A 17087-nucleotide genomic window follows, 5' to 3' on the forward strand; every position below is an offset into this window, starting at 1 on the left:
TTAAATGGATCTGTACCAATGCTAAAATGTGGAAAAATCGTCAGGATATTACAAATATATAATTTTACAGGATTTTTTCTAAGTGTAAACTTTTTTTTGATACGCACTGTATAATGCTGATCTGTTACTATGTTTTTAGAGGTAACCTATGTCCTATTTTTAATCTCTTCTGTTTAATATTCTATATTTTCCCCTCTTCATCTTTCTTCTGTTTTTCCTATATTATCTCTTCCATTTTTCTCCCATTTCTTCTTTTCATTTTAGTTGTCTTTGCAAAATGCCAATCTGTTTTGATGTTCTGTATGTTATTCGCCCCCTTATCTTTCTCGAAATTTTTTTCCTTCTTTGATTCTTCCAAATCTATTGTCACCTTTTTAAAATTTGAATGCATTGTACTAAATTCTAGATCTAACTATAATTTGTTCATTTACTTGTTTTCTCTTTACAGCTAGCATACTGTGTAGTTCAATTCTTAGAGAAAGATCCATCATTAACAGAATCGGTAAGATGAACCACAAAAATTGCATCACACATATTACATATTATATTGTTTGTTGACCTTGACATTGTACATATATTCAGAATTAATTAAAAACTGTACATGAAGTAAGATATAACAGTCAATGAATCTGGTGCATTATAATGAAGTATATATTTATGAAGTAAGAAATATTATAATTGATCTGGTGCATTTAATTCAGTATTTCAGAATAAAAAACAATACCGAGGTATATATTTATGAAGTAAAATATAAAAGTGAATTGGCATTGTGCAGAAAGTAAAGATGATCGAGCAGGCAGATGGCGAGGTGTGATGAGGTTCATTAAATCAACAAATAGAACAAAGAGAGGTGCCTACTGCCCCCAAAGCACCTGCACATATACCTGTGATTTCTTGTTTGTGTATAGCTTCTCATACCTTCATTCACTAGGGGTAAAATGGAACAATAGGTAACTACTGTAAACGCTGTTATTTTCGCGGGATTAATTTTTTCGCGCTTGGCGGCTTCAAAACATATTCGCGGGTTTTTAAATTCGCGCTGCACACTCCGTAATAATAAATGACAAAGTCACTTCCTTCTTGCCAATCAGATCTGTTAATGGTTTTGATTAAAATTTCAGCAACGAAATTGTATTTTCTGATCATAATTCTAGCTCTAGGGTGGCATAATTCAGCATTGTTTTGATCTAATCATGAGCTTTTGTGATATTTAGCGCAACTTTTATTTGCAGGGCGGACATCGGGGAAGGCAAAACGGAGGCGCTGCTAGCTGCTGGCCTGGTATGGAAGGCCGAGCGCCGGGTACGGACTGGGGGGATTACGGCTACTAGTATTCAAAGTGCATGGGATCAATCAACAAACATGGGCGATCGACCCAACGTCTTCTCAAAAACTAAACAGATCTAAACACTCACCCATCAAACAGCAAAAGCAATTTATAGTTCAACCCAAATCACATTTTAAATACAGATCTGCGACTTAAAAAAATGATTGCATTGCTTTGAAACAAATTCTCCCGATGCATAAGAATTTGGAGCTCAAGCTTGCTTGTGTAAATGCCGCCCTCTTTAGGTCAAACTATGCAATCTCTTTGCCAAAACGATATACGCAATTGAACCGCGGCTCAAACTTGCATTAAACTAGATGCTCATAAATTCGCGTGTTTTTAAATTTGCGCTTGCCGATCTTGCCGCGAAATACGCGAAAATTTCCACTTTTACAGTATTACATAAGTAAGGAATTAAGGACATTGTTTCCTTTGGGAGACACTTTTGCATTCCTTATTTTGAAGAGTAGCAATAATTGACATAAGAGAGAGAGAGAGAGAGAAAGCATTTTCAGTGTTATCTGTGGTGGTATTCTGAAGAAAGATGTTCAAGTTAACTTAATCATTAGACACTTATTATTGGGAAAACAAATCAATACTGTTCCAAGTGCAAATTGCCAACTTCATAAGAACTCTAATTCTCCATTCACTTTGACAAATGTTATATCCAAATTTATCAATTAACTTAAGTATTCAAATTCTACGAGAAAATTAACCATTTTCTGTTATTTCATGTTTGTAATACATTTATTTCATATTTGTAATATTCATGTTTATTTATGTATTGACCTGTAAGTGAAACGTCCACTGTAGACTCGAATTGTTGCCGATATGAGGAGCAAGAACGTATAAATCTTGACCCTTTTAGAACATTTTACATGCATTGATAATATATTTTGTTTCCTCCTTTATGATGGCAGGTCTTGATGCTTTTATTGAAATTCTGGCCCAAGGTCCATAGTCCCAAAGAGGTAAGTAAAACAGACATTTAAGCCTATCTTACACAGCTCAGATGTTCATTTTTTTCTTCAAATGATTGACCTTTTATTATAAGTTTGAATATGGAGAAAAATGAAGTATTTTCATTTTGAAGATCCTACTTTCAGTCTTAACTATGTAGGTACCAATTGAATGCTCGACACAAGAACAGCAAGATATGAAATACCTTTCTGAAAGTTAGCAGTGTTGTGTGTTTATAATCATCAGAAAGGTTTTGTTACAAATCTCTAAATTGCACCTTTGCTTTGTGATATTGGTTGATAGTAATTATTACTTTTATTTTTGATTTTCAGGTGATGTTTCTCAATGAATTAGAAGAAATTCTTGATGTAATAGAGCCTCTTGAGTTCCAGAAAGTAATGAAACCTCTATTCCAGCAGCTAGCCAACTGCGTCTCAAGCCCACATTTCCAGGTATTGCACCAGCTGTGTATTAAACTGCAATGTAAAAAAAAAATTGTATATAATTACTTCTAATACATTTTTTTGTAGTAGATTTATGAATGTTAGCCTTCATACATAGGTCATTTGTGTAGTCTGTTGAGCAATAGTGCCAAAATTGTATTAAAAGGATATATGTTTGATAATATTAAGGGAAGGGTTATTGTCAGATCTTTTTTTTTTTTTTTTTACAAAATGAGGATGAAATGGAAGATATGACCAATGATGGAAATTGTTACTCTTCTTATATGGTTCACAATGATCTTAAAATATAGCCTAAGAAAACTACTTGAAGGATATAATACATGTATTTAACATAACTGAGGGTGATTTTAATATTAAGAGATAAACCGGATTCTCATTTACTACTTTGGCTATATTTTGATACTTGATGACAGCATAAATCATTATGCTGGTATGTGCCCTATGTTGATTTCTTTGTAAGTTCTGTATCCAATTGCATAAGGTAGAGAATGTTGTGATTATTTTGGGCCCGCTTCATATAGACTTGTTACAATAATAAATGCATAAATTCTCTGTCATCAGCCAATTAAATCAAATGATTTTCAGTAGATTTTAACCCTTTTGCATTTTTTTTTATTGTAACAATTTTTTATGAAACAGGCCCCAGAACCACAATATACTATGAGAATGGTACATCTTTTCTTCAGCCACATTCAGATATTTTTTTGTTTTGTTGAAGCCTCAAATTTTTTCATTTGGTTGACTGTGAAAAAAATATTAAACTTCGCATTTTAAACATCTGTTAGACTCCTTTTTATGTACCCAAGTTGTCATTATGATATATATTAAGTTTGAATATCAGTTAGCTTGTGAAGGTTTTAATAACAAAAAGCTCTCATCACTTGTAAATTTCATGTCATTATCTCTCTGGTACATTGACATACTATTTTCAAATCTTAACGATCTCATTATTTTGCAATAGCTTATGCCATTTTTGAAGTGATGGCAGTTGTTTCTTGAAAAGAAGTTAACACGAGTTGATTGTCTATTTGCCCTTCAGGTTGCAGAACGAGCGTTGTATTATTGGAACAACGAGTACATAATGAGCTTAATAAGTGACAATGATGAGACCATACTACCCATCATGTTTCCAGCATTGTACAAGAATTCCAAGACACATTGGAACAAGTTCCTGAAGTCTTCCTTTTTGTTTCACCTGCGAAGCAAAGTGAGACTATAGGCGCCGCTTTTCCGACGGCGGCGGCGGCGGCGGCGGCGGCGGCGTCAACATCAAATCTCAACATCAAAGTTTTTGAAATGACGTCATAACTTAAAAAGTATATGGACCTAGTTAATAAAACTTGGCCATAAGGTTAATCAAGTATTACTGAACATCCTATTAGAATTTCATGTCACATGACCAAGGTCAAAGGTCATTTAGGGTCAATGAACTTAGACCATGTTGGAGGAATCAACATCGAAATCTTAACCTGAGGTTTAGTTTTTTAAATGTCATCATAACTTAGAAAGTATATGGACCTAGTTCATGAAACTTGGACATAAGGTTAATCAAGTATCACTGAACATCCTGCATGAGTTTCAGGTCACATGACCAAGGTCAAAGGTCATTTAGGGTCAATGAACTTTGGCCGAATTGGGGATATCTGTTGAATTCCCATCATAACTTTGAAAGTTTATGGATCTCATTCATGAAATGTGGACATAATAGTAATCAAGCATCACTTTGTGCAAGTTTCAGGTCTCATGATTAAGGTCAAAGGTCATTTAGGGTCAATGAACTTTGGCCGAATCAGGGGTATCTGTTGAATTACCATCATAACTTTGAAAGTTTATTGGTCTAGTTCATTAAATTTGGACATTAGAGTAATCAAGTATCACTGAACATCCTGTGCGCGTTTCAGGTCACATGACCAAGGTCAAAGGTCAATGAACTTTGGCCGAATTGGGTGTATCTGTTGAATTACCATCATAACTTTGAAAGTTTATGGATCTGATTCATGAAACTTGTACATAAGAGTAATCAAGTATCACTGAACATCCTGTTCGAGTTTCAGGTCACATGATCAAGGTCAAAGGTCATGTAAGGTCAATGAACTTTGGCCATGTTGGGGTTTTTTGTTGAATAACCATCATATCTCTGTAAGTTTATTGGTCTAGTAACTCTAGTTCATAAAAAGTGGACATAAGAGTAACCATGTATCACTGAACATCTTGTGCGAGTTAGAGTAGTATTCAAAGTCAGCACTGCTGCTATATTGAACCGCGTGATGCAGGTGAGACGGCCAGAGGCATTCCACTTGTTTATGCTTTATTTTCTCCTTTTATCCTGTGTTGGTTTCAATTTTTTTTCACCCATTGCACTAATATGGCTTTTTTTTCACAGATTGAGGTATTAATCATCTTCCGTAATATTTCTAGTTTTTAGATGGAATCCTGCAATTATTCTATTTCCTTTAAGTCCCTCATTCATTTGTACCTGAGATGAACAAAAATTATAGAACTATATCTCATAAGTTTGACCAAAATATCATTAATTTGTGCAGTAATAAACATGTCTTTAGATTCGAGCAAATTTTGAATTGATCAATAGAATTTAACAAAAAATTGTTAATAACAATTTCAGTGAACTCCTTGGTGTTTACATGTGTGCTAAAGTGTCCATTTGATCTGCAAAATCCAGGAATGGGAGCGGATGGCTTTTTGATAAGATAGTAGTCCAGGAGGGCCTTTCATGAAAGGACTTGTCGGACGTTTTATCCGACAAGTCCCATTTTATTTGACAGTTACCATAGGAACAGTGCCTCTCAGCCAATCAGAATCATGGAAGATGTCAGATCTGACAACTTGTTGGATGAAAATATTGATGAAACGCTCCCCAGGAGCATGCATCATCTTGACTTAACCTTCTGATTTGACCTCTGAAATATGTTAAGACCATGAATGTTGGCTAGTCAGCTAATTGCCCCCATGGACTATGAAAAATGCCCCTCGGTTGATATAATTTACCCAATCAAACCAATGGACATAAGTAAGTCGATATGAGGGTAGCCTAGGCAATTGGAAAGGACACAAAACAAGCCATGGCCTCATAACCTTTTTTTTCTCCAATTATCATAAACTTGTTACCAAGAGATACACAAGACCTGAAAAAAAGAACATTGTATTGTGATGTATGACGGTTTTGCAAATTGGTCCTCACAGCTAATTTAACCTTCACAATTTCGGTAGATCACAAGAGGGGGTGGTGTATAGGGTTAAGGTTATTATCAAATAAAGTTACAATAATGGTAACGTTAATCTTGAAGGAATCAAGTAACTTTTTGATATACTGGTATTTGAATAGACTATGAAAGCTGGGGTGTTGCAAGTAAACATTTGCAATCAGTCGCAAATATTCTGTTGCAATTTTACAACTGAAAGATTGATTTTAGTTCTAACAAATCAGAGTACACTTCTTGTTCCAAAGAGCAGATAAGTAATCAATCATGAATTTGTATGTAATTGCCAGACATATGATTGATTTAAGGACCAAAAATAGACTTGCAATTGATTGCAAGTTTCTTTCAACACCCCATAAAGTTGTTCTTGGACTTGAATTTTAGGTTGTAAGGGTGACACATTTGCTCCTGTGACAGTTGCTCCAGGCTTTATTTCGTCTAAGATGTAGGAGGGTTAGGGTCGCAATAGAGTTTTATGTTATTTTAGGGTATGGTATACTGGTGGGTGTTTCATAAAGCTGGTGATCCTTTCTTTTGGTAAATGGTATACACCATAGGCGATGGTTTAGAGCATAAGAAAGGATCACCAGTCGTTCTTAAAGTCGCTCTTAACTTACGAACAGCTTTATGAAACGGCCTCCTGGTATCTAGGGTTGAAGTTAGTTATTGGGTTAGTGTGTGAAATAGGAGTGGAGCAATTGTTGCCAGAGCAAACGTCATGGAACCAAATTTTTACTTCTCATTTGTTCAATATTTCTTATAAATCCTGACTTTGTTGTTACTGTTTGTTCAGAACCATCAACGGCCTGATCTACAACGCTCTGAAGCTTTTCATGGAAATCAATCAGAAACGCTTTGATGAATGCATGCAGAGGTACAAAGATGAAATACAATTGTAAGTACTAGAACTTTTACTTGAATGTATTCAGTTACTTTTCAGATATTGTAAATCCAGATGAGCCTAATCCATTAGGTCTACATGACATGATTTACAGCACATTTGGTCTAAATCCCACTTGGTGTAATGGTAAATTTGCCTAATGCCCACTTTGTCTACTTATTATGTTTTACTTTGTCAAATGAAAATTTGGTCCATGAACAGTTCATCTAACCATCTAGACTCAAGTGGATACTAGATAAAATAGGTATAGCCTAGATATGAATTAGACAAACTGGTTATGTACAAATGGGATTAGACCATCTGAGATAATGATAATAACACATAGGATTTATATAGTGTCTTATCCATTTTGATTAAAGCAGATAGGAACCAATAGCGCCATCTCAACTCAACTACTCTTACCCGGCCAGTTTCCTGACCCATAAGGCTAGTGTAGTCTAAAAATATAGACCCACTTGAATGATAACATGCTAATTAACTACTCAATACATTTATACTGCAATAATGTTAGGGAGCAAAACTACGGAACCATTCGCATTTTAGATGGTACTAGTAGACTTTTGCATGTTTTTGGTGCATTTTAGGTGGATTTCAATATTTTCAAGCCATCTCGCAACAATTTGGACACATGGACCCCAGATTTTTTATATTTTGATGCCTTTTGAATATATTCCTCTACAAATATAGAGGGTATGATGAAAATGACATGGACTTTGAATGTTTGGGAGCGAAATATGGAACCATTTGTATTTCAGAGGGCATTATTAGACTTTTGCACGTATTGGGCGCAATTTAGGCGATTTTCATGCCAACTCGCATCACTTTGGACACTCATAGTTAAAAAACGAGCACATGGACCCCATATTTTCAACTTTCCTACACCTTTGATATGCATTCCTTTACAATTTAGCAGAATTTGATGAGAATGACATGGATTTTCAAAAAAAATTGCAGCTTACAAAATAATTTGAAGATTTGTTTTTTCTGAGTGTTTGCACCATTCTTGCCAAATGAGGGCGCTGCTGACCCCAAATAGATATAGTAATAAAATATTATTCAAAACAAAAAGAGTTTTACCAATTAAAAGACTTTCTCTTACTTTGGTATACACTTTGTAATATATCTTGAAAATTTGATGAAGTTTGATGCGGTATCCACTGAGTAAAGATATTTAAACTCATTTGGTTAATTTGTGAGGTCTAAGAGAGGCATAATTCTCTTGATTGCGCAAGATTGCATATCATTCAAATACGATGACTTTGAAGACCCGTAGAAAAAAAATAAGCACATGAACTTATATTATTTTTTGCATTTTCACAATGCATAGATACCAAAGTAACTCTCTGCAAAATTTGGTGAAATGACATGGACTTCATTTTAACTGTGGAACGTCCTTAAGCTTAAGGTGCTTTAATAGAAAAAGAGCAAAAACAAAAAGTAAAGAGAAGTACAAGAAATGGTTCATTACAAATGAGGAAAAATGTCTGTCTCCAAAGCCAGTACCTGCTGGTGAACTAATGCAATTTTAGGGTGTCCTCAAAGGATGTTGCAATGTTTAAGTTTTTCGGCTCCTATGGTAGTTAGACTAAGTGGTTGTAGACCAGTCAGCAATTTATCATTTTGAAATCCTCTGGTTTTGCTAGTGTGGAGTATAATTGAGTAGCCCCCATGTGGTACTTGTTCGTTCCATTGTGACTTGAGCATCAGAGTTCATGAGGCGATGAATTCCCTTCTCATAACAAATGATGTGTCCAGAAGAAAATCATTGTAATGGCTTTTATGGGTGGGTGTTGTTTCTAATAATTTAGGGTGTGAAGTTTCATTTAGATGTGAACATACTGGGTTTTATTTAGAGGAGAGATATCACATTGCAATCTTTATCCACATGGTGATGTACTTTTCATCTTCATAGGACTGTCATCTATTTCAACAACACAAACAACGTATTCGCATTGAAATATATCTAAACAATTTTGAGAAAAGAATTATTTGTTTCAATACTTACAGACTAAAATATGTGTAAAAATGTCAGCGATCTATACCATAATGTAAGATTTAACACACATAGAAAATAAAAAAGAAACTATTGACATTTTTCAAAAGTCACAAAAGAAATATAAAATCAAATGTGCTGTTGTTTTTCAGTCCTTATTGGTTGTTATGGGATTTGGATTTGATGGGAAGTTGCTTTTTATGTCATCTTTAGATTATAAAGGACAAAGGTGATGAAAGGGGAAGCTTTATCATCATAAAGCAATGAAATGTATTGAATTTATCATTTTCAGGGAGAAAGATAAGCTGCAGAAGATGGATGAGATATGGAATAAATTAGAATCCAAAGCAAGATCAAATCCATTGGTAAGTATTCAATATTTTCCTTTTAATATCTCTTGTTCATGAGTCACAGTAATATAGTATGATGAATGTTTTCTGTTGTCAATATCTCTTTCCAAATATAAAACATGAATTGACGGGTGGTGTCATTTAGCTGTAGTTTTTCTTAGAGGTTGGAAAATTAGATGTCATTAATGAACTAGATTTATAGTTAAAAAGTCACTTTGAATCTGGATAGTATAATACAAGTTCAAACCTGTACATGAGATATTCTGTTTTTCTTTTGTGTTTGGTGAACAGCTAGAATAAGGAAATTTCATAGATAATGGAAAGTTTAATATCAGGCCAAGCTGGTTTTAGAGGGAGACTTATCTTATTTTGTACCAAATTTAGAATGTACAGAAACTATCAAACTTGCCAAAGTTATGTCTATTTGGGCTAATCTTAGAGCTTTCACCAAAAAAATTTGGTAATGGGAAATTGTTTTTCCATTAAAATAGATCATGTTCACACTACTTGACTAATTGAATATTTATCTTTCCATTCTTCATTGCTTGTCCCATATTGTTGCACCTTCCTTATATAAAAAAAATGAATCGTGTAGTTCAAAGAGGCCTTGCATTATATATGTCCCAGTAAAGGTTTTGATGTCTGTAGAACCATGTATTCTGTAACATATTAGTTGTATTTGTGTCAATATCGGTTTGAATATTCTTTGTAAAAACGAGAAACTACATGCAGCCTAAAAGGTGATCTGGGACATATTCTCTAAGAAAACTGATGTGTTCTTACATGTGATGAAACTCCCAATGTTATGGCTCTGCATGGGCACAAATGATTATGTTCAGTGATTTTTCATCCGCTCTTGCTATTGATTTGCCCAACTGAAATTGAAAATTTATTTTCTCAATATCATTGTTATCTTCATGCATGATTAACCCAGTGTTTATAAAGAAAAGACTCTTAGAATGTGTAAAGGGATTGAGATTATTACATATAGCTAATTTAAGGTACTGTAATGGAGAGGGTGGGGAGGGGCTGTCCAAATTGGTAGTATTTGCACTTAATATTACACAGAAAGATGTGCACTTGTCAGCAGTCTTGCCACGCCCCCCTCTGCCCCATTGCCCCATGCTAGCAAAAACGCTCTTTATGTAATGCTAGAAACCTTCCTTATCTTTCAGAATACAAATAATATTGAAGTCTGCATATTATAAAACATAAGCAAATTTGGTACATTTATTTTCACAGAACATATTACTTGTTGATATTGATATATGATTTGGAATATTATATAAACAATAGAAATATATACATGCTAACATTTATTTGTCAATAGAATATGGTTACATGAACTGAACTTTTAATATAATCTTTAAACTAAACTTTTCAACTTTGTGTTGAGATTCTAGAATGGTAGTTTAGAAATGAGAATTTACAGTTTGAATAATTTGTCAAAAAAATTTGAACCACCATTATGTTGTTCTCCTCTCAACCATTAACAATAAAACAATGCCAACAAAAATAAAACAAACTACAGTATATCAATTCTTTTCTAGAAAATACTATGAGAGTATGGCTTAGAGTAATCCCAATTTGATGTCTAGATATTATTTCTTTATTATTATTATTATTTTGCATGTTAATATTTTTTATGTGCATGGTATGTGTCATACTGTAAGAGTTTGATATCATTTCACTTAAAAGTAGTTTTTCTCCAGGCATTCAGTGAAATTCAAATATGTCTGATCAGAGATAAAACTACAGCTGATTAGTTACTTCACTACTGCCAATCCTCATAGTCCAGATATTTGTAGAGTAGTGTGTTAATTGATTAGTCAACTCTTCGGGATAGGTTACCAGATTGTCAGATTGTCATATTTAGTTGATATGTCAGAAACCTTAGCCCGAATCTGACCTGGGTAGATTGGCTCAAACCCCCCTGCATACCATGCTTTAAAAAAACACTGTGTGGAGAGTATGTAATTAGGAGCTTGCTTGTTTCTTGTTTTGCCTAGTATCCCAAAGTGGGTTTAACTGGACCCAATAGTATGGCTGGAAGCATTAACAGCCCCGACATGGAGATGGACTCTGAGGCCGAACTCAAAGAACACATTAAGAATGAGGTTAGTGCTCATTTGAACACCCCCCTCAAAATGATAATTGTAACAAGAGAGTGAGAGAGGGAGAAAATCATTAGAAAGTCAATACAAATTTAAAAAAATTATCATATTTTAAAATATCAAAAATAAGGGGAAAAAAAGGAAAGATATGATTTGAAAATAAAAGTGATGAACTGAAAAAAAGATGAATTAGACAAAAATGATAAAAAAAAAGGAGGTGAAGTGAAAACTAACAAACTTCAAAGCAAATATTGTAAAGTACTCATTTTAGCATACTGCAAATCTCAATTATATTTTCTTAGATAAATTTTGTTTGAGAGAAATAACAGAAGATATTTTGCCTGTTTACAGTGGGAATTAATAAGCATATTGCTTGAGGATTAGTCAAGAATATTATTTGAATTCCATTGCTGGGGATGGTCCATAGCCCATTGCCTAAACTTCGCAGTGAACAAACCAACAAAGCTTCATTTTCACACGATCAGAAGCATGCATTTAGGGCTTCAATTAGATTGCAAAATCAAATGGGCCGATATATATCAACTTCTCAATGACAGGTTCACCATACAAAGATGTCTATTAATATTAAGATTAATATTTGCATTGTGTCTAAAACATACTTAATCATTTGGAACTAATGGATTGAGATCTTGAATATGTTTAACCATGCACATTAAAGGTTGAAATTCCTGTAAGTTGGCTACAATGAGCATGGATAAGCACACTCTACCCATGCTTATGCTTGAAGAAATATGATTGGATCGGATTATTTGTGCTCGCTTGAAAATCCCTCTAGTTGTTTACGCCAGATAACATTTATTAATTTGACTCCATCTGTTATGAAATAATAATCTATGAGGTCTTAAGAGGATTATCAGGCCAGCAATCATGCCTTGCTACTAGGAAAAGCAAGGGGGAGGGGTTAGGATGCACTTGTGTATTTCTTGTCCTGAAAACATGTTGCAGTCAACTTGGAACTATGATGTATTTTTGTGGTGCATTGTTATTCTATTGCTAAGTGTTTGTCATATTGTGTGAGATGTCCTCCAAAACTAATCTGTCCAATATATATTTCAGAAAAGGAGAATTTTTTTTTGCATGAATGTCATAACAATATATAACATTTATGACATGTTAATTATCTAGTTGGTGCACTATTCTAAACATTAATAAAGTAGAGTCATTTAGTTCTACCAAGAGCTAAGTACTTCACTCAACATCTTTTGAATTCTGCAGTGAAGTGGTCCCACCCCTTCTGATCAATTCCATGGTTTAATTGCACTTAAGTCCGAGACCACTTCGTCTGATTTTATTACCTGCTCGTACATGCAAGTTGCATGTGCACGATGTGTGACCATTCACTGCTTACTTTTATTGTGGGAGGGGTGCACGGGTTGTGAGTTTTGATCTTTTTTTTTAATACTTGCATAATTGAATGGCTGATTTGTATTATTTAACATTACATTTGCATTACATTGCTAAAAGGCCCTTTGGGTGGAATGTAGCAAACTATTATGTATGGTCAAGGGGTGTTTCCTTATCGTCAATAATTTAATCTCTGTGCGCAGTTAAGGAGATGCAAGGAGTTCAGTTATAATGCAAAGTATTATTTTTCTTTCCCCTCTCTTGCAATCCTTTTATGGCATACACCCTCTCATCTGGCCTTTCTTATTCCATTCTGGGGAAAAAATCTTCCGTCTCTCTCTCCCTTTTTTTCCATCACTCCAACTCTTCTCTTTTTAATGTACCCTGTTTCTCTTCCTCGTACTCTGTTACTCCAACCCTTTTCTTCTCTTCATAATGTGCCTTGTTTCTCCTTGTTTCACCCCCACCGCAGGCTGCTGAAGGAGTACCCGGAGGTAGGAAGGATTCCAAGCCCCTGCTGAGACGGAAATCGGAGCTTCCAAGGGATGCCTTCACCATCAAGGCCATTGGCTCCCACAAACGCCATGAGGAATTCCTCATCTCGTCACCCGAGACCAATAGTTGAGTCTTACTCCACCAGCCCTCGTACTTGGGTCTTATTTTGTCTGTTCATGATCCAAAATTTCCCCTTTTTTGGATCTTTTATACTGGCCCTGTCCAAACCCATCCCCCCAACCCCCCCCCCCCCCCGGAAACCCATGAAGCCCAGAGTCCTGTTTTATAATGACTTGTTGTAATAGATTAGCAAATGCACAATTTCTGTAACAAATGAACCATCAGCCAATCAGATTGAAGGATTTTAGTAGCTTTTAACAGAAATTGTAAATTTGTTACTGTAACAAGTTTTATGAAACCGACCCCAGATCTGCATTGCATATGAACGCATTTTACTCTTCTCATATATGATTCTTTGGAGGAAGTTTTCTTGATATTACTGTGCCTCCACAATTCTGTATCATTTCCTTTTATGCATTCCTCTTTGAAAAAAAAAAAATCTTGTTTTGTTTCTTTGCATCTGGCCCCCATTCAAATCACGATGTTGAAACATGTACATCCTGATTGCTCCGTGCCATCCTCTATTTTCTACCATGCGTTCATCCAGTGCCATTCATTCTTGTCCTCTTTGGGGCTCTGTCCATTTGATATTAAAAAAAAAAGGAGTTTTTACAAAGTCTTTTGTAAATAATGCAAAGAAAGTATACTTTGTCTTTGAATTGGAAATGAATTATATGTAGCAATGTAGTTCATCGGCCTTGAAGAGGCCAGCTCTGACGATCATGTTTATCGATTCCTACATTGGGATGACTTCAGGGCAAATATGTATATGGAATCCTATTTTTGTAGTGCTGAATAACACTGACTGATTTTAAGCTGTTTGAACGGCTTTATTTTGTGTACACCGCTACCATGTAGTTATATTCTGGGTAATATAGTTACATGCTGGCTTTGTGTGAATTACAATGAACATGTTGCATTTCACTGCTTGTTATTAGAGTCATTTCTGGAAAGAGTTAACATTGACTTCTTTTGCAGTCTACGCCCGCTGCAGCAGCTGTCCATATGAAAGATAAATTGTAATTTATTGAAAAAGAAAATCCCTCTGAGAGTCTCTCGTAGAAAAGAATCAATGCTTGTATGTGGATTGTTGATTCTATTTGGCGAATCTTATTGCCTTTACCAATGTAGTGCTTTATTTATCTACCTGAGTTTGCCTAAGATGGGATCTTCTCTTTCCAAAGACATTCATGTAGCAGGGAAGGAGTGTTAGGTAAGCTTCTTCTAGACTAGGGTTAGGAGTGTTATTTTATTTTAAAGGAAAAAAATGACTGGAAATGATCACATTTTGCTTACTCTCAAGATTGAATTGAGTGGCATTTGTTTAATTGGTTTGTTTGTAACTACCTGTCATATAATATGGGTATCATATGATCTCACTCGATCAAATATATCATCCAATTATAAAAGGATTCATCTCATCTTACGTTGTTTTGTCAAAATATATTTTTGATATAGACACAGGATCAAGGTGAGTGACCTTCATTTTTGTGATACTAATATGTACACACACAAAAGGAGATGGATCATTCATTCGTGAAACTAAAGAAGCTGAGACTTGCATCCTTTTTATAACTGGTTATTAGAAATTTGGTCAGGAAGGTTAGTGATTTCTTGTTGATATGTGTATAAAAGAAATTAAAAAAACTATGAATATGTCTACTGTATTGGATGTTGAGTTTGTGTAACAAAGTGCCTAATTACATCCCTGCTATATATGTAGATCAGTGTTCCAGCCTGTGCTAGTTCTACATGTCATTAAACGGTTCCTAGTATTGTCTTCTCTCTCAACTGATCATGTTACCATGTAGAGATTCTATTTTTGAGATGGTAGCAAATTTCATGTCAAGCTGCACCAACATTTTCTAGTTGAAATACTTGATGGTAGCACCTGTGTTAGTAGACCCAACAGAAAAAAAGTTAGTATTTATGGGCTGTTGAAAATGATATCAAATAAAATTCATGCATAAAGGTTTGTACTTTTTCTGATAGCCCCCCCCCCACACCACCAATTAAATCACAAAAAAATGCATTCTATTTGTGTCAGCATTTCTACAACATTTATACAAAGGATGAAAACTCAATCTAGTAAGTTTATGGATTCGGTATGCTACATATTTTTTGCTGTCAGTCAAAAGGTGGTGCTTACATTTTAAATGAGTTATTCTGTTGGTTCTCATCATATGCTATGCTTTAATTAGTATTATTGTTATCACTGGTACCACTATGCACTATTCAGGGTCATTGCAAGAAACGTTTGGTTGTTTTTACACTTGAATTAGTGCACAAAATCAGTGTCTGTTTCTTTGTTTAGATGTATGTGTTGTTTACATACCTTATACCAAAAATACCCAATCTTTATTTACATTGTAGAAGAAAATCACCTTTTATGAAGTGTTATTATAAAGATATAGATCAACATAAGTGGTTATTAGTTCTACACATTAATGTGGATATAAAAAGTAATTATACCTAGAGAATCACTCTTTATATACACCTAAAAGCATTTATGATAAGGCCAGTTGTAAAAGATATACAGTGTTTTGTTTTTATATTATTTAGATGAGAACACTAGAGATGAAAAGAATCTATAATCCAAGAGAAAATGGGCATATCTTGCAAATGTCAAATTTTATTATACTTGTACTGGATTTTTGTAAGATTGTGCTGGTATTCTATTCTGTTGATTTTTTTAGACGCCTCCAGTATTTCTTTTTAGGAGAAATGAGTGACCCATCAATCAGTATATGCAAGTTATGAAGTAGCTCTTTTAGGATTTATTCTTTTTTAAGAAAAATAAATTATTTGTCGTGAAGAGGTTATGATGAACAAAGTGAAAGTAGCAACAGACTTTGGCAGTGTACTTTTTAAAATAATTACAGTTATTTATAGAAAACTGATAATTAGTTCATATTGAGAATACATTAATGGTTTGCAGCTGTTTTCTTTGTTTTAATAGGGTACTCTTTCATGGGGGGGGGGGTGGGTGTGAAAAAAACTTTGCTATTTTAGAGCATTAATTGTAAAATGCACATTTGGTACTTTCATTAATTTCCCGGCCTCAAAGTTGATCTAATCAGTATCTTTCTGGAAAACAAAGTATTTTTTCTATTCAGGAAGGGAGAATTGTATCAGATTATTTAGATGAATATTCACATTTAATTTAGAAGCAACATTACCATAGAGCTATGTCAGTTCAATGTTTTGTATAAAGCACCTTCTATAAAGGCAGCAAATTTATAATATATGCTCCCATTAGTTTGGGCTGGATTATAAATTTTTAAATTGTATTCACTATTCAGAATACTTGATGTGCTTCTGAAAACGTGGCTTTTGATGTGTACACTTTCTTCAGTCCTCTTTTGAATTGGGGGAATATTTTAATTTTTCCTTACAGAGGTAACAATGAGAGTATATTTAAAGTGAACATGCTTCCCCCATGTTAGGCACCATTGTATATTATGTAGCAGTGACAATAATGTATAAAATATAAATCTAACAATGAAGTTGTGAAATGTGGTTGATGATGATATCCATTTGTGCTTTGTGAATGAGAAAAAAACAAACAAAAATATTTCAAAATTTTGACTTGTCGCCTGTTATTTGTCGTGGAATAACGTTAATCAGTAGAATATAAACTGTATATATAAAAACAAAGTTAACAATTTGGGACTATTTCATTGAGCAGCTTGTAAAGTATGATTCTACAATCACTTACCATACTCATGGCTATTAAACCAGATTTTCAAAAGTTTTGATTCACTAAAGCTGAACTTGAAA

The 17087-nt window shown here is 34.3% G+C and overlaps 1 protein-coding gene across 3 annotated transcripts in view; it reads left to right on the forward strand.

The window, feature by feature from the left end:
• Positions 1-16881, forward strand: part of LOC121418611 (serine/threonine-protein phosphatase 2A 56 kDa regulatory subunit delta isoform-like) — a 57102-nt gene extending 40221 nt beyond the window's left edge. For 2 of the 3 annotated variants that reach the window (XM_041612589.1, XM_041612590.1), the window contains 8 exons: positions 449-502; positions 2248-2298; positions 2620-2739; positions 3791-3918; positions 6763-6864; positions 9156-9228; positions 11223-11330; positions 13165-16881. In XM_041612589.1, coding sequence (XP_041468523.1) covers positions 449-502; positions 2248-2298; positions 2620-2739; positions 3791-3918; positions 6763-6864; positions 9156-9228; positions 11223-11330; positions 13165-13317 — 789 coding nt within the window. In that variant the 3' untranslated portion in view covers positions 13318-16881. The remainder of the gene's footprint in view (positions 1-448; positions 503-2247; positions 2299-2619; positions 2740-3790; positions 3919-6762; positions 6865-9155; positions 9229-11222; positions 11331-13164) is intronic. The other variant, XM_041612591.1, reaches the window with a different exon arrangement.
• The last annotated feature ends 206 nt before the right edge of the window (positions 16882-17087 follow it).

This window comes from Lytechinus variegatus, chromosome 7 (assembly GCF_018143015.1).
Source record: "Lytechinus variegatus isolate NC3 chromosome 7, Lvar_3.0, whole genome shotgun sequence".
Taxonomy (NCBI): Eukaryota; Metazoa; Echinodermata; class Echinoidea; order Temnopleuroida; family Toxopneustidae; genus Lytechinus; species Lytechinus variegatus.